At 39.2% G+C, this 22,866-nt stretch overlaps 1 protein-coding gene across 9 annotated transcripts in view; it reads left to right on the top strand.

Annotated features, from left to right (window-relative positions):
• The window catches only part of MAST2 (microtubule associated serine/threonine kinase 2), a 236,912-nt gene that overhangs the window by 172,874 nt on the left and 41,172 nt on the right, over positions 1 to 22,866 (top strand). For all 9 annotated transcript variants that reach the window (XM_058303653.2, XM_058303651.2, XM_058303652.2 and 6 more), the window contains one exon: positions 11,598 to 11,689. In XM_058303653.2, coding sequence (XP_058159636.1) covers positions 11,598 to 11,689 — 92 coding nt within the window. The remainder of the gene's footprint in view (positions 1 to 11,597; positions 11,690 to 22,866) is intronic.

Here is a 22,866-nt window from a genome sequence, read left to right as displayed (position 1 = left end):
TGAAGGTCTGTTTCCAAACCATCAGTTTGATTCCATTGGTTTATTTGTCTATCTTTATGCCAAAACCATGCTGTTTTTACCACTGTAGCTAGGTAATATGATTTAAAGTCTAGAAGTGAGAGTCCTCCAACTTCACTTTTCCTTTTAAGATGTTTCTGGCTATTTGGGGCCTCTTACCCTTCCAGATAATTTTGGTCATTGTGTTTTCCATTTGTTTAAAAAATGATGGTGGAGGGAAGCGGCTGTGGCTCAATCAGTTGGGCTCCAGTCTACTATATGGGAGGCCCTGGGTTTGCATCCCAGGGCCTCTTCATGAAGGCAGACTTGCCCGCACGCTGCAGAGCACTGCCTGGCCCACAGGTGCTGCTGAGCGCCACCTAGCCCACTGATGCCAGGGAGAATGGCAAGGTGATGCAGCAAAAAAGGGAGACAAACCAAAAAACACAGAAGAGCACATAGCAAATGGACACAGAGCAAACGGCACGCAAGCTGCAAGGGCGGAGGGGGAATAAAATAAATAAATACAGACACAGCCGAACGCACGGTGAATGGACACAGCAGAAAGCACGCAAAAAGCCACAAGGCGGAGAAAGATAAAAAAAATGTAATGGTAGAATATTTATTGGGATTGCATTGAATCTGTTTATCAATTTGGGCAGAATTGACGTCTTAATGATATTTGGTCTTCCAATCCATGAGCATGGAATGTTCTTCCAATTATGTAGGTCTTTATAAAATTTCTTTTAGCATTGAATTGTAGTTTTCTGAATATTAATGCTTTACAAATTTGGTTACGTTTATTCCTAAATATTTGATTCTTGTATTTGCTATTGCAAAGGGAATTTTTTTTTCCTGACCTCCTCCTGGTTGCGCATTGTAATTGTGTAGAAACACCACTGATTTTTGCGTATTGATCTTGTATCCTGACACTCTATTGAAACCGTTCATTAGCTTTATCAGCTCTGTTGTACATTTTTTGGGACTTTCTAAATCATATCATCTGCGAATAGTGAAGGTTTTACTTCATCCTATAGAATATAGAATGGAAATCAAACCCTTCTTGGATATGTGGTTTTCAAATATTTTCTCCCATTGGATAGGCTGGCTTTTCACCTTTTTGATGAAGTCTTTTCAATCAAAGAAGTGTTTAAGGTTGAAGGATCCCATTTCTCCTTGTTTTCTTTTGTTGCTCATGCTTTTGGTGTAAGGTATAAGAATCCACCACCTACCACCAGGTCTTGAAGATGTTTCCCTACATTTTTTTCCTAGGAGTTTTATGGTACTTGGTTTTATATTTAGGTCTTTGATCCATTTTGAGTTAATTTTTGTATAAGATGTGAGATAGAGGTCTTCTTTCTTTCTTTTGGCACAGTGGGAGAGAAGGGTAAACCAGAGAGATTAATTAGGAAGTTGTTGAAATAATCCAGGTATGAGATGATTAATGAATTTATGTCCAGTTAGCACCCTTTATAGGCCAAGAGAACATGTATTTTTTTCCTTCTCTACTGCCTCAGTCTTTTCAGTGACATCTTCTTGATTGTTCCTCTAAAAAACATCATGAGGTGTTTGACCTTAAATAGGCACTCATTCTTACTCTCCCCCTGCCCATTCCCATTGTCTGCTCTCTGTGTCCATTTACTGTGTGTTCTTCTGTGTCCACTTGGATTCTTGTCAGTGGCACCCAGAATCTGTGTTTCTTTTGGTTGCGTCATCTTGCTGTGTCAGCCCTCCGTGTGTGCGACACCACTCCTGGGCAGGCTGCACTTTCTTTGCACCGGACTCTTCTTACTGGGTACTGTAAGTATGTTCAATAAAATAGACTAAGGGAACTGTGTGTGGGGGGGGGGGGGAGGGAGGGAGAGAAATAAATTATAAAATAAATATGAAAAAGAAAAGAAAAAAGAAGTGGTATTTTGCTCATTCTAAATTCTGAAAGGAAGTAGCTAAGTGCTAGCCAATCATTGGGTGTTCCAGGCCCTAGGAGCAGTTAGACCTTTGGGATTGGAAGATTGGAGAGGCCTAAGGGGTCTGTAACTATGCATCCTACTCCACCCCCTAAATTGCATCAGGCTGGGGGGCCAGACTCCCTAACTAAATCTAGGTGCCTGCTAGCTACTGGAGGGAGGGATTTGAAAGCTGGAAACCAGCTACTCCAATTATAGCCATAATTCAACATGACTTCAGAGATGGCAAGTATGCCCTAGTCCTTGTTCCCACTCTCCATGTAGATGACCATGGTGAAGCATGTAAGATGACCTTACCCCGAGTGACTAATAATGGGGATGGTACTGGATGGCAGAAGAACATCAACTCAGTGGGCTTCCAAGGTGCCTTCTATCATCTGAGACTTATTGTGCCTCACTCTGAAAACAACCACTATATTCATCATACTGGGATGAAAGAATTAAATCTGCCCTTTATCTTCTAGAATACTAGGGAAGTGGCCAGAGGCTGTGAGAATGGAAAAATTAGCCAGTTCCTTGTTTTGGATCTCAGCTGAGTCATGGTATCTGTACCAGGGTGTCTGACCTGTTTTCCCCTGGCAGCTGTTACAGATTTTCCCAGTGAGATTATGTGTACCAAAGACATGTGGCCTGGAAATATGATCTTTATAGTATTTGGATTTTATTTTAAATTTTAAATAAGATCGTGACAAATGAAGTTAGAATCCATTATCTTACCCTGCAGTTCAAGAGATTTTCATTTTCATACACATAATAGTTTGATATACCTTATACATGCCAGATGTACATGTTATCTTCTTTTATTTTAATACTTCAACAAATCAGGGGAGCGGATATGGCTCAAGCAGTTGGGCTCCCATTTCTACCATATAGGAGGTCCAAGGTTTTATTCCTGGGGTCTCCTGGTGAGGGCAGGCTGGCCCGTGGGGCAAGCTGGCCCATGGGGCAAGCTGGCCCACATGGACTGCTGGCCCAAGCGGAGAGCTGCCCATGCGGAGAGCTGGTGCAGCAAGATGACACAACAAAAAGAGACACAGAGGAGAGACAATAATAGACACGGCAGGCCAGGGAGCTGAGGTGGTGCAAGAGATTGAGTGTCTGTCTCTCCAGAAGGTCCCAGAATTGGTTCCTGGTACTGCCTAAAGAGAAGACAAGCAGACACAGAAGAACATACAGCACACAGAGAACAGACAGTGAATGCAAAACAACAGGGGGTGGGGGGAGGGTAAATAAATCTTTAAAAAAATTTTTTCAACAAATCATACTCATCCATCCATTCATTCATTCATTTAGTGAATATTTATTGAAAGCCTACTATGTGCCAAGCAGTGTTCAAGGCATTGTGGAATATAGCAGTGATGAAAACAAGCAAAACCCCTGCCCTACTGGAGCTTGTATTCTGATGGGAAGAGAGACAAAGTGACCGTGCAAAATATGTAGTATGTTAGATGGTGGTAAACTCTATGGGGAAAAACACATCCAGAAAAGGGATAGAGAATTTAGGAGGGCTTTGTTTTATTTTGTTTTAGCGATTTTATATAGAAAGATCAGAGGAAGATTCACTGAAAAGATTGTACTTGAGCAAAGACTTGAAGGAGGTAAGGGAGCAAACCATGATGCTATCTGAGGGTGAAGCATTGCAGGCAAAGGAAAATATCAATTATAAAGGCCCTAAGGCTGTGGCTTACTTGACACATTTTAAGAAAAATGAAGAGGCCAGTGTAGCTGGAGTTGAGTGAGCAAGAGAGGGGACAGGGGTAATGGAGATCCGGATGACGTTGGATGAGGGATTCAGACCATTTTAAGAACTTTGACTTCTACTCTCAGTGAGATTTTAAGCCGAAGAGAGACATGATATTACTTATATTAAAAAGTTTTTACAGCTTTGTGGAGGTGTGCATGTTTATAATGTACAATTTTTGTGATTTTCTATATATGTATACATCTGTGAAACCATTATTATGGTCAAGATAGTGACCATCCCTATCACTCCCAAAAGTTTCCTTGTGCAGCTTTGTAATCCAGCTCCCTCTTCTGGTCAGGCAACCACAGATCTATGTTTAGCAATAAATGGAATGGTACAGTATATACTCTATTTGTCCTGCTTCTTGCTTTCAGCATAATTATTTTGAGATTTGTCCATGTTGTTGCATGAATCAGTAGTTCATTCTTTTTTATTGCTGAGTAGTAGTCCGTTGTATGGCTATACCATGATTTGTTTATCCATTCATCTGTCAGTGGACATTTGGGTGGTTTGCACTTTTGGGTTATCACAAATGATAGCATATAGTTGAGTCTTGCTTTTTTATCCACTTTTACAGTCTCTGCCTTAATTAGGCATGTGTTTGGAATATTTACATTTAATGTGATTATTGATGTGATTGGATTGAAATCTGTCATCTTATTTGTGTTCTTTTTGGCCTATCTGTACTGGTTTCTTTTTGTTTCTTTTTTATTATGTTTTAAGATTCCTTTTTTTCTCCTTTGTTGGCTTATTGACTATACTTCTTTGTTTGTTTTTTTTTAATAGTTGCTTTAGTGTTTTTAATATATATCTTTAACTTGTCACAGTTTACTTTCAAGTACTATTATGCCAGTTAACATGTAACTTAAGGGAAGCAGATGCTGATAGAGCATCCATCTACCATATAGGAGGTCCAGGGTTCACACCCAGGGCTTCCTGACCCATGTGGTGAACTGGCCCACACGCAATGCTGCTGCACACTAGGAGTGCCATGCTACGCAGGGGTGTCCCCCGCATAGGGGTGCACGTGCAAGGAGTGCACCCTGTAAGGAGAGCTGCCCCGCACAAAAAAAAGTACAGCCTGCCCAAAAGTGGCGCTGCACACACGGAGAGCTGATGCAGCAAGATGATGCAACAGAAAAGACACGGATTCCTGTTGTCACGGAGAATGCAAGCAGACAGGAAGAACTCACAGCAAATGGACACAAGAGAGCAGACAATGGGAGGGGTAGGGGAGGAAGAGGAAAGAAATAAAATAAATCTTAAAAAAACAAAAACATGTAACTTAAGAGTTTTACAGCAGGGAAACAGACTTGGCCCAATGGTTAGGGCGTCTGTCTACCACATGGGAGGTCCACAGTTCAAACCCCGGGCCTCCTTGACCCGTGTAGAGCTGACCCATGCGCAGTGCTGATGCGCAAGGAGTGCCGTGCCACACAGGGGTGTCCCCCACATAGGGGAGCCCCATGCGCAAGGAGTGCGCCCCATAAGGAGAGCCGCCCGGCACGAAAGAAAGTGCAGCCTGCCCAGGAATGCGCCGCACACGGAGAACTGACACAACAAGATGACACAACAAAAGAAACACAGATTCCTGTGCCGCTGACAACAACAGAAGTGGACAAAGAACACGCAGCAAATGGACACAGAGAACAGACAACTGGGGTGGGGGGGAAGGGGAGAGAAATAAATAAAAATAATAAAAAATTTTTAAAAAGTTTTACAACAGTATACTTCCATTTCTTCCCTCTGGCCTTGGTGCTGTTGCTATCTTATATTTTACAGTCTAGATATGTTATAAAACCCCACAATAACATTGTTATATTTCTTTAAACAATTTATCCTTTTAAAATAAGAACAAGTACTATGTATCTACCCACGTATTTACCATTTCTGATGCTTTTCTTTCCATTGTGTAGATACATTATTTCCATCTGGTATGATTTTCCTACTACCCGGAGGACTTCATTTAACATTTCTTTTATTTTTATTTTTATTTTTTCAGAAGAATGGTTTAATTAGTTACTGTGTACACATATTTTAGAATACTAGGAAATAGTTACGAAACTCAGGTAGATCTTTACGTGCTGTCAAGGAAAGATCCTGCATCCCTTTTTCTAAGTGGCAAAGGCAAGTGGCAGATCGATATGTACATCATTACCCATGTATTTTTTTAAAAGGAAGATATTTTTTACAATACATCTATCTATGAAAAAAGCATAGAATCAGGTTTAAAATACTACTACCAGATTGCTAATCTTATTCTTTGAGTAGGGATCTCAATTTTGGAGGAAATTTTTAATAGGAGAGTTGTGATTTATCCAAATTTTTAGAAATTTTTTGCGGTAATATATACATTACTACTTTGTAATTAAGATATTTAAATAGCCTAATATCAGAAATAGTAGCTGTATGTCAAAGTAATTGCTAGATGATGCAACAGACAAAACCTGATATTTGCATAACTTAACACTACAGAAGCTCATTTTTTTTGTGCACATAAAATCTGATGTGAGTAGGCAGGGGCTGTGTGCTCTCAGGTGACCCATTTCTTTTAGTATAGGTCTGTTGGTAATTATTTCAGCTTTTGCATTTCTGAAAGAGTCTTTATTGCACCTACCATTTTGAAAGATACTTTCTCTCTGCATTGAATTCTAGTTTTGGTATCTCCTGACTTGTGTTTTTTTCTGATGAGAAGTCTGTCATTGTTATCTTTGTTCTTTTGTTTGTCATATGTCTTTTCTGTCTGGCTGCTTTTAAGATTTTGACTTTATCACTGATTTTTAGTAATGTGATTATGATGTGCTTCGTCGTACTTCATCTTTCTTGTGCTTGGGGTACATTGAGTCTCTTGAATCTGTGGCTTTATCATTTTCATCAAATTTGGAGCATTTTTTCAGTAGTTATTTCTTAAAATATTCTATCTCCTGCTCTGTCCCTTTCAGGTAGTGTAATTACACTTAAATTAGTTTGTTGAAGTTGCCCCTGTCTTACCAATGCTTTTACCATTTCTTAAAATTCTCTTTTTTTTCCTATGTGTTTTGTCTTGAATAGTTTTTCTTGCTGTGTCAAAGATTTCAGATTCATTAATCTTTTCTTCCACAGTGTCTAGTCTCCTTAACATGTTTATGCTTTCCTAGAACTTTCTTAAAATATGGAATATAGTTATAGTACCAGTTTTAATGTGCTACTAATTCTATCATGTGTGTCATTTCAGGGTCTATTGATTATTTTCCCCCCTGCATTGTGGGTCTTATTTTCCTCCTTCTTTCCATACCTTTTAATTTTTGTTGCATGCCAAACACTGTGGATTTTACCCTATTATATGCCAGATATTTTTTTATGCCTTTAAATATTTTCAATCTTTGTTCTGGGATGAAATTACATTGCTTGGAAATAGTTTGATCCTTATGAGGATTGTTTTTAAACCTTGTTAGTTGGGGCTATAGCAATATTTAGGGCTAAATTTTTCTTACTACTGAGACAGTATTTCTGAGTCTCTGCCCAATGCCCTGTGATTTACAAAGTTCCCCCCTTAAATAGTGGGAATGCAGTCTATTCCTGGCCCTGTGTGAGCTCTGGTGAGTGTTTCACCTACTTCTTCTCTTGGCTAGTTTTCTCACCAACGTGGTACTGATCTGTACTCAGCTGAGACCTCTAGGGAAACTCTCTGCAAATCTCCAGAGCATTATATGCAGCTCTTTTCACTTTATAGAGCACTCTTCTCTCTGGCAGTCTGTCCCGCAAATTCTAAACACCTTGGCCTCCATGAATTCTCACTTCTGTCTCTCCTCATTTGGGGGGCATTGCCATTCTCTGTGTGAGTTACCCTGTGCTATGACCTAAAAATCACTCTAGGTGGTAAGCTCAGGCAATCATAGGACTCACTTTGTTTTTGTTTTTCCTTCTCTTAGTAATTACTGGCCTTTGTTGCCTGTTTATGTTGTTTCTTTTTTTGGGGAAGTCCATTTTTTTTGTTGTTGTAAAAACTGGAAGGGTAAATCCGTTCACTGCTACTCCATCATGCCTGAATGTGGATGTCTTTTCTTATTTTAAAAGACTATTGTGTTGAGAATAGATTGTAAAGGGTCAAGAGTAGAAACAGGAATGCCAATAAGGAAGCTATTTTACTTAATTCAGTTAAGACATCGTGGTGGCTTGATCCAAGGTGGTAGTAGTAGCAGTGAGAAATGATCAGATTCTGGCTATATTTTGATGTTAATAGTTGCTCTTGCAAACACTATTTACAACAGATTCCAGGAGCGCATAAAAGAAAGGGAGGAATCCAAAATACTATGTAAGGTTTATGTTATCTTCATTTTATATTTGAGGACACAAAAGCAGGAGAAGCTATGTCACTTACTCAAGTTAAAATTGTAATTGTTCAGATCCCATCTCAAACTCATATTTTCATTCTAAACCATGTTTATTTCTGCTGTCCTGCACTGATACTCAGTTCATGAGTAGTAAGCCATAAGTGCTAAAGGAGATCACAGGAAGGTAAGACATCTTCCTCCTTGAGAGAACAAAGGAGAATTACACACACAAAACCTTCATTCAAGGAGAATTCACACACAAAACCTTCATTGGGAAGTCAAGGGGGAGAGCATACCCACTGAAGGAATCATTTGAGTCAAAGTACAGAGAAAATCTTCGGAGGATTCTTTCTGCTCAGGATTGCTTTTATCTGGTAAGTTCTCTAAGAACCAGTGTGTTTCATATGTACATTCTGAGAGTTTCTCATGTTCCAGATTTACTTGCCTAGAATTTGTGTTTTCGAGAATATTTACATATTATTTGCCCTCAGAACAAGTGAATGAAAAGATATGTTTCTTTTTAAGAAAACCCAAAGGACAAAATCCACAGAACTTGCTGATTGTGAGGAAGAGAAAAGAATCAACACTGAATTCTAGGTTTCTGCCTGAGAAGCTGAATGTTGTGCCATGTAATGAGATAGATATAACTTAGGGAGGAGGAGCAATTTTTAGAGGGATATCCAAGAGGTCTTTTTAGAAATGTCAAGTTCAAAGTGTCTTTTATATATTCCAAGGGAAGATGTCAGGTAGGCTTTTAAAACATGAGTCACTCAGAGGGAGACAGAGCTAGCAATAAAGAGCTGGATATCATTATCACCTAGATGGTATAGAAAGTTATGAAACGGAAATAAATAATTTAGGGGAGTGATGTAGGTAGAGTAGAAAAGATATTTCAGATCTGAGCTCCTGAGCACTGAATTATTTAGTGGTCAGAAAGAGAAAGTACCAGCAAAGGAGAATGAAAAGGGGCAGGTAATGAAATAGGAGGAAAAGCAGTAAAGCATCTCATGTTCTAGAAACTAAGTAAAGAAGTACTGTAAGAAGAGAGAGTTACACAGATGTTATGTGGAACAAAAGAAGCCAGACACGGTTTTTAAAAACGTTACTACATAATTCCATTTATAGGAAGTCCAACAATGAACAAAATTAATATATGGTTACAGAAGTCGGAAAGTCATTGGGAGCAGGGGGTTGACTGGAAAGAGATATAAGCGAACTTTCTGGGGTAATAGAAGTATTCTGCCTCTTGTTTGGGTATAGTTATATGGATATAAACAATTTTCAAGTCCATTTGAATTGCTGAACACTTACAAGCTATGCATTTTATTAAATGTAAATTATTTCCCAATTTTTTTAAAAAAGGAAGGGGTGATAATTGTGTCATGATGTTGAGAGGTTATATACAAACTGAGAATTGACTCTTGACAGTTGATAACAGTGATTTCAGCGGCAAGAGAGATGACTGTCCTGAGTGACCTGAAGAGAGAAAAAGAAATGAGGAAATGAAATGACAAGTGTATAACCCTTGCATGGAATTTTTCCTAAATAGAGGAGAAAAAAATGGGGCAGAAATGGGGAAGAGGTGTCCATGAAAGGTGGTTTGATTTTTTTTTTTTTAAGATAGAAGAAATTACAAGATGTTTTGTGATTATTAAAGTGATTCCATAGAAAGCAGCAAGTCATGGTACAGGAGAGGGGGAACAATGCAGATGTTGACTCCCTATAAGGAAGTCAGGGAGAGTTGACTTTGATAGGAGCATGGTCTTTCCATCTGTTATTATAGATGGAAAAGTAGAGTATTTGGATATAGAGTCAGGTGAGCTACTAGATTTTTGTAGCAAGAATATATAACATTTAATTTGTATTTCTTTTTCCCCCAGTTATATAAAAAGTAAAGTAGGCAGATGAGGGTAAGAATTGGGGAGGGAGTGTTGGAGATTTGAGAAGATGTGAATGAGTTGTCTGGGAGATAGTGAGGATCCGCTTGATATTTATCAGAAAGAGCCACCAGCCAGCATGATTCTGGGGTTTTCTTCTGTCATTTTCAGTAGCCCAGATGCAGTTGCAAAATAGTTGAAATGTTGGGTTGAAAAGGGTTGAGATTTCACTGGGATTGTGATGTCTTCTTTCCTTGGAAGCAAGGTTTCAGCTAATTAGAATTTTAAAGTGAATGGTCAGAGAAGAAATTGAGGATATTGGAATTTGGTGATGACAGACTACATTCAAGGAGACACGATGGAAGCTTTTCTGCAGGTCAAAGAAGTAGTAAGGGACTATATCAAATTAAAGACTGGGAAGCATAGACATTTCATGGTGACAGAAGTAGGCATGTGAAGGCACTAGTCCGGACAGTTTCTTAGATGAAGGTGGGTTATCATTTCTAATCATAGCTTCTTTCTTGAAATTGGTGTCTCTTTCCAGTGGTTTCTTATCACATTTCCTCTAATTCTTTACAACAGTCTACCAACCTTATAGGGTCTGACTAGGGCCTACCCCAACAGCTCCTTTAACTTAACTCATTTTTTGCCCTCTCCTGCCACCCACTCTTGACTTCTGTTACTTCTTGACCATACCAAATTTTTTCATATCTCAGTATCTTTACTCTTACTTTTCTTTTTGCCTTTTATTTATATGAAATAAGCCATGTCTGGCTTATTCATATCATTAAGCTCTGTGATCAAATGTCACCTCAATGGTCAGGCCTTCTCTGACTAACACCATTTCCATCCCGAATCGTCTCTTTGATTTCTTTATCCTGCTTCTGTATTTTTTTTAACAGCACTTTTTACTCCAGGTATGAAGACAGAGATTTTTCTGTTATTCCCTAGTGCTTCCCTAGCACCTAGATTAGTGCCTTGCCCTCAGTAGGTGTTCAGTAAATAGTTATTTGAATGAGTGTAATTGACAGGCTTCCCTAATGCCTTTAAAAGATGGGTTGAGTTTCAAATAAATTTATATAAACTTTTCAGTAGCAGGCATTGCATGAAATTGCTTTTCTCGTGATCTGCTTTTCTCCGATGACAAGAAAAGGTTTTAGGCATCAACATGTACTTTGTAAAGGGAACCTGTGCTGGATCTGAAATGTGTGGTGAAACAAGAATGTTACTTAATTCTTTAAGTTAAAAATGTTTTTTAAAAAATAAACTTCTTAGATTAAGTTAACAGTTTCATTTTATGACAAGAACATTGATTTTTATGATATGAGACTATTTATGGCTATGTTTTTTGTTTTCTAAATCAAATTTGTAAGTCATTTCTCCCTTAGTACCATTTTAAGACATGTTTACTGACTTTAGGTCCTTGTGTCCATTTGGAAAGCAAAACCTAAACATTGGAAAAGTACAATGAACATAAAGATAACAGTCAAGACAGTGATAACAGTTATTCCAAGGTAGAACATGGTGAATTACAAAATCTAACTGTACAAACCATAATTGCCGACCCAGTTCAGAGTTTGAAGCAGTATGTTTCTTGGCCCATGAAATAATGTCACTCCCGTTCCTGGATATCTAACTCAAGGTCTTTGGGCCCATGATGTGGCCTCGTTATAACTGATGTTTTGTGTTTAAATTACAGTTGTCGGACAAGTAACCGCAAGAGTTTGATTGTGACCTCTAGCACATCACCCACACTACCACGGCCACAGTCACCACTCCATGGCCACACAGGTGAGTGCTTGAAGGCTAAGAAAGGTGGAATGAAAGAGTGTCCATTGATACCCTGTTTCCACTAGGCACCTCCTAATGTTGTTCTTTTCTACTTCTGGCTTTGTATGGTTCAGTACATTACACTGTCACTTCACTTGGCTGACTGAAACACACACAGCTCATGGGCATGCTTTCTGTAGGAGAATGTGTTCAGTTTGCTTTTGATTCTTAGTTATTTCTTATCTTGTCCTCTTAACATTCCTACGTATCTTGGAGCCAGTATATATCCCGTTCCGTAGTGTCTGTTCTAAGAGTATGCTCATGTGTAGAGAGTATTTTGTGGCTCTGGTCATCTTGGGCCACAGGATGAGGGTCCATCCTTTTACCTTTTAACTTCACTTTTAAGTCTGGAATCTATTGAATAATATGAGCCCTGTTGATTTTGAAAATGGGTCCATTTATTCTAAACAGTTGAGTTCATCATTAAGTACCTACTGTTTATAAGTATTTAACAATTACAGGGCAGTCAATTCAGTAGAAGCCTACTCAACTGTTCTGGAAATGGAACCTTCCTAGTTCATTATCTTATTACTTGTAGGATATTCCACTGTATAACTCTACCACAGTTTACTTATTCACTTTTTAATTAACGGACATTGTATGAGTCTGGGAGACAGGAACCCCATAGTAATTTAAACAGGTGAAGCTTAATATAAAGAATTATCAAACTATGATAAAAAGAGTAATTTTAATTTTAAGATGTAAGAGAACTCTATAGGCTACTCTAGAACTGAGGGAGAGTAGCCAAGGAAGACCAATCTTGGAAGGTGGGCCCCTCCCTAAGGCTGGATTCAGACCTCATGAGAGAAGGTGTCGTTGCAGCCTATGGGATGGCAGGGATGTTTGCTGGCTTGCCCAGGCCAGAGTTGGTCCACAGTTACTGAGCAGTCAGGAAGCAATCCTCTGGAGCCCAGGGAAGCAGCCAGAGGGCAGGTGTGCAGAAGGAGTGGGTATGCTGCTTTGAGTATGAGGCCTGGAGCACATGGTATCCCTCAGGAAGACTGTGGGAGACAGACCTGGGGGTAGAGGGTCAAGAGAGGCAAGCAGAAGGAGTCTGGGCACTAGTGCAGGTGGGGGCCTGGAACCCACAGAGTTTGCATAGAGAAGGTTGTGGAAAGATGATCACCAAGTAGGACCAGGCAGCAAGGGAGCTAGCATGTGACGGGGGCTGAGCACCACTGCGTATCCTCACATCCTCACCACTGAATGATGGTGTAGCTGCCAAGCTAGCAAAAGGAGCCCCTTCTTCCTGCAGTGTTCTTCCTGCGCCCTCTACTGAGAAAGTTTAACATCAGGCTCCCTGTAAGGGAGAAGGGCTTAAAGGAATTCTGTCCACTATCTTAGAGTCAGTATTGAAGAATAAATTTGGAGCTGAGCGGCATTGATAACTTGCACAGATATTAAGACTTTTTTCAATTTTTTGCTATTATATTCCATACTGCAACAAATATCCTTTCTCATGTTCTTTTTTTATACAAGTACAAAGAATTTTTCTAGGATTTATATATAGGCATAGAATTCCTTAGCCATGAGATATATTGTATACATTTTTAGAAATAGAATTAATAGATCAAAAGACATGAATGTTTGTTATATATCATTTAATTAATTTCAAACTAGTATACTAGGACTAAGACTATGCCTTCCTTAAGCCTTCAGTCTCTATCCACCAGGGTCAAGAGCAAGTCGTTTTCCTCTTTTCTCCCTAGTATTTGCAGGCTCCCTCCTCTATCTGGCTTGAATCCACTAGCACTAATTTCATTATCCTTTATCCCTATTTATATCAGAACCTCCAGGTTACACCCCCCTCCCCCATCCCATCTCCTGTGCTCTAATTCCTATAAACCTCTGAATATTCCTTGTTCTGTTTCTTTTTCATCCATTTCCAATTCCTGAAACCCTTCCCAGTGTACCTTCTAGAATTCATTCACAGTCCACTATCAGCAAAATCTTCCATATTCTCAGTCTGTTCTCTAAACATTCCCTTCTCCTTCTCATGCTAATGGAATTCTTATTTAGAACACTAATTCTCTACAGCCTTCTCAAGTATTGACTCTTAACTCTCCCATAATCATACCATTGGCTCTGGAAGAAAAGTTCTCCTCCTTGTCTTTACATTATTCTCCCTCCCTTCTCTCTAATCTCCCCAACTTTGAATCTTATACCTTTAAATTATTTCACCTACTTTCCACCCAACACCTCTACCATTCCATCTACTCACCTAACTGCATTTGCATCTACTTATTCTGCCTTCATCTCTGTATTAGATAAACTAAAGTTCTCCTTTGTAAAGCTATTCCCTCCCCTTTTGTACTAGATCTCATCACTTTTCCTTACTCAATCATATCACTCCAGTTTTCCCCTCTCCCCACTGGAATTTTTTTTTTTTTTTTGCTTCCTTTGAATCATTCCTTTAATCAAGCAAGTGTACTATCATTTCTCTCATCTTCAAAAAGAAAAAGGTGATATGGAGTTGGGGGTAAGCATTATTTTATATAAGGCAGCCAGGGTAGGCCCAGAGGGAGTGTGCTAGATGCTATCTGGAGAAAAGCAGACTAGGCGAAGAGAATGCAGGTACAGAGACCCTGAAATGGGAGTGTGCCTACCATGTTCAGAGTGCAACAAGGAAACCACTGTGGCTGGAGCAAAGTGACCAAAAGAGAGAGTAGGAAAATGTTAATATTAGGGGGGAAAAAAAGCATTATGCTAAGCAAAAGAAACTAAACACAAAGTAAAAAAAAGAGTGGTATGAAATGAGGTCAGAGAAAATAAGGAGTGGGGAGATGGCAAAAGATGTAAGAATTTGTAGGTCATGGTAAGGACTTTGTTTTTTGTCCTAGAAATAGGAAGCAATTTGGAGGGTTTTGAGTAGGGGAGTGGCACGTTCTGACTTATGTTTTCAAAGGATTACTCTGGCGGCTATACTGAAAGTAAACTAAAGACAGGAAGACCATTTAAGAGGCTATTTTGGTGTTTGAGCTAGGGTGGAGACAATAGGTGTAGTGAGAAGTAGATAAATTTGAGATATATTTTGAAGATAGAACTAATAGGAGTTTGAACATATTAATTTTATGACATCTAGACATCTGTGTGGGTAGTTCAATATACTAGTCTTGATTTCAAGGAAGAAATAAGGCTGAAGGCGTAAATTTGGGGCTGTGTAGCATATAAAAATATTTTTTAAATCTCTGTGTCTGGATTAGATCACCTAGGGCATGAACATAGGCAAAAAACATATAAGGACTGAGCCCTCGGACATTCCAGTTTTTAGAGGTAAAGGGAATGAAGAGACACCAGAAAGGAGATTGAGGCAGAGAAACAAAAAAGGAAAAAGTTATAAAGTACAATATCCTAGAAGTCACATAAAAAGAGTATTTCAAGGAGTAAAGTCATCTGAACCTAGGGCTGTAGACAGGTCAAATAATGAAGTCTGAGAATTCCCCACTGGATTTAGCAATGTGTGTGTGTCTTGATTAAATGGAATGGTAGGAGCAAAACATGACTGGAGAATCAAGAGAAAAAGGGAAAATAAAATAGGGCAGTAACTATGAACAGTTCTTTCAAGGAATTTTGCTATTAAGAGAAGGAATGGAATGCAGAGATGGGGTGGGGTGGCTAGAGAGTTTTCTTATTTAAAAAAATAACAGCACTTTTGTAGGCTGATGGGAGTGATTCAGTAGAAAGGGAAATTTTGATAATGTATGAGAAGTGGGGAATGACTGAAGCAAGGTCCTTTTGTAGGCGAAAGGGAATGGGATCTAGTAAATAAACTGCAGAAAGTTGATGTTAGCTAGGAATATGGACAGTTCATCCATAGAGGATAAAGCAGGGAATACTGGCACAGATTCTAGTTAGGTGGGTGGATGTGGTAATGAGAACTTACTGAAGTTCTTCTCTGATTACTTCTCTTTACTCAGTGAAATGGGAAACAAGGTGATTAGATGAAAGTAGGGTTGAAGAGAAGGTGATGGAAGTCTGAAGAGAGGATAAAATATAAAATAGTCTCTTAAGAGAGAATGCACTAACAAAATGTGATCTGATTTCCAGCAGCATTAAGAGCTTAGGTTAGTAGTGATAAATTTAAAGTGAGACCAGTCAGTATGTTTGTGTGTTTTCTCTAGAAACTGGGAGGCCAGGATTTTGGAGAGATCACCTGTAAGGATAGTGAAATCATTTCTGACAAAAGTCATGATGAAGAGAATGTCATTGTTGCAAGAGTAAAAATCTTTAAAAAGTGAGAGAGAGAGTGTCCCAGAGGTGTGGAGATGACTTTAGCAAGGAGGAATAATGGTTTAGGTAATCTGATGACATGAGGTTCAAACCTGGACACTTTTATGGAAAGGGAGGGAGAATGCCCAGAAGAAGAGCCAGCAGGGCATCTAGCCCCACCTCTATGCCCAAGGCCCAAGGGGGATGTGAGAGCCAGCAGTCATCACTTGAGAATGCTGCAGGGGAAGTTGTGTCCTCAGGGGAGGGTCAGGTTTCAACCTAATAGGTTAGGGACCAGACTAAATGTATGCCTGGAGTACTTGGGAGTACCAGAGCCAGAGTATGTGGCCCAGGCTAGTCATTTAAATGAGACATTTTTCTCAAAGTTACCTCAAATGATTGTACGAAGGTCTTTTCAAAGAGAGGAAAGATGTGTAAGTACCAAATTGAGTGGTATGTTTAAGAAACTAAAAATATAGACCTTTATAGTCTGTTACTGGATTATAAAGGATAACTAGAGATAGGTGAGTAGACAGAAAGTGTGGAGGACTGTATGCTATGCAGTACTAAAGGGTTCCAGTATTATTATTCTATGACCTGTGTTTTTTTTTACCTAGGATTTATGGACTATGGATGGTATTAATAGCTCAGTAAATCTCCTAAAATTATGGTACCAATTTTATAAATGTGTGCCTGTGTTCATTTTTCTGTGGAGAGAGTTTATCAGATTCTCCAAAGATTATTTCTTAATCTAAAAAATGAAGTCTTTGAGGTTTGAAGCAAGAAAGTGAAGATTGGCATGGTGAAATTTTATTCTGGAAGCAAGTACAGCAAAGAGATTTAACAAAATGCTAGAAAAAAGACTGGGAAAATTAAAACCATGCTGTTGAAACAGTGGCTACCTCTGAAGAGGAAAAGGAAAGGAGAAGCTTTCATATTTATTCAGTTTTCTGCATTTTTTTGCATGAGAATATAATTCATGAATTCTATAGTTAAAAATATTAAAAGTTATTAAAGGAGGGCAGTGCTGACAATTGGGAGGCCATTTAACCATTTATTGTTTTCTGCAACCCACAATCCATTCCCCCCTCTTTTCTAATAAGGGCACCCTAATTTTCTTTGGGGGAATTAAAAGAAATTACAGGAGAAAGGCAGAGGAGATGACAGGTGGGAAGTGGGAGGAGAGGTAGAGAAAACATAGATTGAAAGAGACTTAAAACACATATCAACCAACCCTGATGTGTGAGCATTATTTGAATCCTGATTCAAATAAACAAAATATAAGTTACAACCTCTGAGACAACTGGAAATTTGAACACTGATTGGAAATTTATTATATTAAAAACAATTGTTGACTTATTAAAAAAGAGAGTGATCATGTCATTGTCAAGATATGGGGAAATTTTAATGTTAGTAGAAATGAAGAGAATAAATGAATATGAGAAATATTAAGGACATTTAATCAGTATGGCTCGGAACTGATTATCTCTCTCCACTTTTTCTTCTTTATTGATTGATGGGTGATGATACCATTAACTTAGATAAGAAACACTGAAGGAAGGACTAGATTTATGGAAAGAGTCCGGGAAACATATATACATGAACACATTCATGAATAGTTGATTTATGACAAAGCACAGCAATAGGTGAAAACTGTTTTTATTTGTTTTTTCAGTAAATGGTACTGGGACAATTGGATATCCATGCAGAAAAGTTGAAAAATGTGGCTCCCTGCTTCACAAAAATCAATTCCAATGTGAATTGTAGATTTAAATGTGAAAGATAAAACAGCAAAACTTTTGGAAGTTATACAAGAGAAAGTTTGCTTATCTTTAGGATAGGAAAAGTTTGTTGTTTTTAATAGGACATTTAAAAAAAGATTAATGAATTTGACTACATTAAACTTAAGAATTTCTAATCATCAAAAGATACCATGAAGAGGTTGAGAAGACAAGCCACAGAGTAGAAGATAATTGTGCCATGTAAAACTGACAAGGGGCTTGGATTCAGGACTTTTTTTTTTTAGGAGGTGGTAGGGATTGAACCCAGAACCTCATATGTGCAAAGCTGGTGCTCAACCACCTGCTCCCCCAGAACCTTTAATGAACTCTTAAAATTTAAAAAAGAAAACAGTAATCACAACATGGGCCAAAGATTGAACAGGCAGTTCACAAAAGATAAAACCCAGTCTCATTAGTAATTGTGGAAATGCAAAATAAAATTACAATGAGAAACCATTAATATAACCACCAAAAATTATTTAAATTAAAGAGTGGCAAAACAAAGTATAGATAAGGATATATGGAACAGTGGAAACCCATAGCGCTACTGGTGAGAGCATGAAGTGCTATAAGCACTTTGAAAAAAACAGTCTGACACTCATTTATATAAAGTTCACAAATAGACAAAACTAAGCTAGAAACACAGGAGGATACATATCATAGGATTCCTTTCTATGAAAAGTCCATTCCATAGAGCTAGAAAGTAGATTAGTAGTTATCAGAGACTGGGGAGAGAGGGAGAAGGAGAATGAATGCTAAGGGGTACAGGGATTCTTTTTGAGGTAATGAAAACATTCTGGAATTATATAGATGGTGATGGTTGTACAACTTTGTGAATACACTAAAAACCACTAAACTTTGCATTTTAAAAGGGTGACTTTTATGGTATTTGAATTATATCTCAATTTTTAAAATTGTATGAGAAAAAAAACAACTTATCTTCAGTGTTTAGAGATACTTTACTGGTAGCACTGTAAGGGAATGGTTACCATAAAAGTTAGGATAATGTTTACTTTCATTTGGGAAAGGGGAGGTAGTTTTTATTTGTAAGGTGGTATTGGAAGATAGCATTGTTAACTTGGGTGGTATTTACATAGGTGTTAGCTTTATAATTTTTCATTAAACTGTGTAAGTGAAGCAGTTGGCTCAAGGTCACCTGACTGCTCCTAGTTCTGTTTGTATGCATATTTTCATTATAACTTGTTTTTATGGGATGGAAGATAGTTTGTCTTTCAACTGGCTCCTCTAACTGCTAAATTGCTTGGTAAAGTCAAGAAAGCTTACCTGCTAGACCTCTGGTTTTCTGCCTGATTTTTGTCCCTTTGAGCCATTTCTAGCTGACTATAAGGAAGAATTCTTCTCAATAATGTGATTTTTCTGGGACCAGACATTTGAATGAATCATTAACAGGAGCTGGTTTAAATATTTTCTTCAAAATGTTAATATCCTAATATGTCTCAATCGCCTCTCCCCCCACACAAAAAAAGACCAGTTCAAATTACTGGTTTTATTCTGTCACATACTTTAAAGAAGTAGTAATTTCAACCTTTTTAAGGTAAACTGAATGTTGGAGATGTGGAAAAAAACATAGTTAAAGGTAGCACAAACCTTTTAGGCCAAAGCAGCTTTTAAAAAGTCTGTTGGAGCCTGGCCAGTTGGAAGGAATGCTTGTTATGATCTATTTATTATTTCATCAGCTTCCAGTTGGTGAGAAGCCATCAATGTTACCCCCACACTACAGATTCTTCTTGCCAGAGATTTCCAACACACACATCGAGATCTGTTTTGGGCTATAACTTGGCTGCTAACCCATAATTTGGAAGCCATTTCCTTTCTCCGATGTTGGCCATATTTGGTATATAAAATGTTGAATTGTGAACCAACTCAAGAAGTTCCAATGAACAAATGTATAAACTTTGAAATTTGAGAAATAATGACATTATTGACATTGGAAAAAAAGACTGAGGAAGCGGACTTGGCCCAGTGGTTAGGGCGTCCGTCTACCACATGGGAGGTCCGTGGTTCAAATGCTGGGCCTCCTTGACCCGTGTGGAGCTGGCCCACACACAGTGCTAATGCATGCAAGGGGTGCCCCCCGCATAGGGGAGCCCCACATGCAGGGAGTGTGCCCCGTAAGGAGAGCCGCCCAGTGCAAAAGAAAATGCAGCCTGCCCAGGAATGGCGCCGTACACACGGAGAGCTGACACAGCAAGATGACGTAACAAAAAGAAACACAGATTCCCGTGCCACTGACAACAACAGAAGGGGACAAAGAAGAACACGCAGCAAATAGACACAGAGAACAGACAACCGCGGGGGCAGGGGAGGGGGGAATGGGAGAGAAATAAATAAAATAAATAAATCTTTAAAAAAAGAAAAAAAGACTTAGCACATGGTGCCTTTAGTTCTGGTAGGTGTCATCAAGGATTCAAAAAATAGGTGAACAGAGGAGATATAGAGGGCATATTCAACTTAAGACTTAGAAAAACCCTTTGATAGAGAGGCTGTTCTCACTTTGTTAGGAGGGCCTTATGGAGGGCCTAATTGCTTTTTTTTTTTTGGTTAATTTAGGAAACTCCCAAGTCTTTTTCTCTTTCATCTCTCCACTATATTCAGTACATTCTAAATTTTGAAGCTGGACACTTTTCATAATATATCACTGGTGCCTGTCATTCTGCTACATGGAATTCTCAAAAGCAACATTCCCCAAAGTGGTTCTCTAAAGATGACTCATTTGGGAGTGGAGGAAAAATATTAAAACTTCTGTTTGTTTGTTTTTTTAATCTAAAATCTTAAGTATTAAATTGTTTTACTGATATTTAAGGTATAAATTGACACTGGTATCCTCATTAGATCCATATATCCAGCTTTACAATTCTATAAATTGTACCTCATGTATAATGAACAAGGAGTTCTAAGAATGGGAAAACTAAATGATGTAATGCAGTTTTCTTTTACAAAACAGCAAGTGTTCCATAATTCCTAAATCTTTTCTGTGCTAACAGGCTAATTTTAGTGGTATGCTACTTAGCAGATTTTTTTTCAGTGTCCATCACTTTGTTTTTTAAAAAAAAGTTTTAACTTAAATTGCCTTTTTTTTAAAGATACATAGACCACAAAAAATATTACATTGAAAAAATATAAGAGGTTCCCATATACCCCATGCCCCCAGATTTTGGGGGGAGGGGGAATACAACAAATATTCTTAGTTTGTCAACATTTCAATGAGTGGGAAGGTAGCTACATTTTGTAAGATATTTGTGCCATGGAGAGCATTTTGAAAATGGCTGTTTTGGAAATGTTCCCATCTATGTGTGATTTTGTTGGTCAAAACAATGTCACCTATAAAAACTGATAAATCTGGGAAGCAGATGTGGCTCAAGTGATGGAGCTTCTGCCTACCATATAGGGGGATCCGGGTCCAATACCTGGGGCCTCCTGGTTTAAAAGCAGAAGAGAGACCGTGCCCTCGCAGCAAGCCAGTACCTGCACAAGTGAATCATGCAGCAAGATGATCACGCATCAAAAGAGAGACAGGTGGCGAGTCATGGTGAAGTGCAGCAGAAACCAGGAATTGAGGTGGCACAATTGACAGGGAACCTGTCTCCACATCAGAGGTCCCTAGAATTGAATCCTGGTGAATTGCAGAGAAGAGAAAATGAGAAGAGAAGACAACACAGACAGCAAAAACAGCAGAGCAAGAGGGGAAGGGGGGAATTAAATAAATAAATAAATCTTTTTTTTAAAACCTGATAAATCTGCTGCATAAAAACACTGGAAGACAACCAGTAAGATGGCGGCAGAGTAAGGAGCTCCTAGAGTCAGTTCCTGCTACAGGGAAGTTAGCAAACACCCAGAACTATCTGAAGCACCTGTTTGGGGGCTCCAGGAGACCTTGAAGGAATGAAGCGCTCAGTTCCACAGAGGCCAGTGCCCATCTTCCACTGGAGGCACAAGTTGCCTTGGGAGCTGTTCTGCAGCTGGAATTGGAAGCTCCGCTTCCCAAAAACAGGGGAGGAAGAGACTGTTTGCATCAACATCAGCTACTGATTAGTAAAAGTATAATCCTAAGAACAGCTGAAGTTTGAACCTGTCCAAGTCATAAAGAGACTGGTAGCTGCTATCTTAATTCCGCACCTGGAACAATGGGAAGCAGGGTGGACTGAAAATTACAGTGCAGGTAGTGACCAGCTTCTTTCCATCCAGATCAGATTACAACTCTAGCATAAGCCTCAGCTCCACGTCCAGCAGGTGGAAGCTGGGGGGACCTGCTCCAGCCTCTCTGGGAAATTACAGGCCATGCTGTGGAGGCCAGTGATCATCCTATTTGGGCAGTGCAAGTCCCCCAGAGCAATTCTGTGGCTGGAATTGGAAGCTCCATTTCCCAAAAACAGGAAGAAGAGACGGTTGGCCACTGATTCCAGCTACTGTTTAGTAAATTCAGCAGGCTAAAGTATAATCCTAAGAACATCAAAAGTTTGACCTGTCCAAGTTGCAAAGAGACCAGTGACCGCCATTTTGATTCCACCTCCAGTATGAGGGGAAGCCGGGCTAACCTAAAATCACAGTAACAGTAAGGACTGGTTTCTTTCACCCAGATCACCCTCCAGCCCTAGCCTAGGCTTCAGCCCTACCTCTGTCAGGGAGGAAGCTGATGGGCCCTGCACCAGCCTATCCAGGTAACTGCAGGTACATTTGGCTGGCACAGACTGAATAATCAGAAGTCTACCAGGGCAACTGCTGTCATCATGGACCTGCACCGCATAGATTGCTGCCCACACTTGCAGCTTCATCCCCACCCCAGGCAGGGGAGAAAGGGGCATGAAGTATCATCAGTTTCTCTGGGCAACTATACTGTAGGCCTGCATGACTTGGATTATTCCACGCAGCTGTGACTCTGTCCCTACCCCTGGCAAAGGAGAAAGTTGGGAGAAGTTTCATTGGTCCCTGGAGCAATGAGAGCACATTAAGCCATCACAGCTTTTAGCACCAACTACATCCTTGGCTCCTACTGCACAAGCAGCAAGGGAGAAACACTACCCAGAATAAATACTGTAGTAAGCCAGATGCCAAGAGACACCAACAAAAAATTACAATCCACACCAAGAAACAGGAAGATATGGCCCAGTTAAAGGAACAAGATAAGCC

This window comes from Dasypus novemcinctus, chromosome 9, assembly GCF_030445035.2.
Source record: "Dasypus novemcinctus isolate mDasNov1 chromosome 9, mDasNov1.1.hap2, whole genome shotgun sequence".
Classification (NCBI taxonomy): domain Eukaryota; kingdom Metazoa; phylum Chordata; class Mammalia; order Cingulata; family Dasypodidae; genus Dasypus; species Dasypus novemcinctus.
Note: the sequence above shows the minus strand (reverse complement) of the source record. Positions and strands in the feature narration are given on the sequence as shown.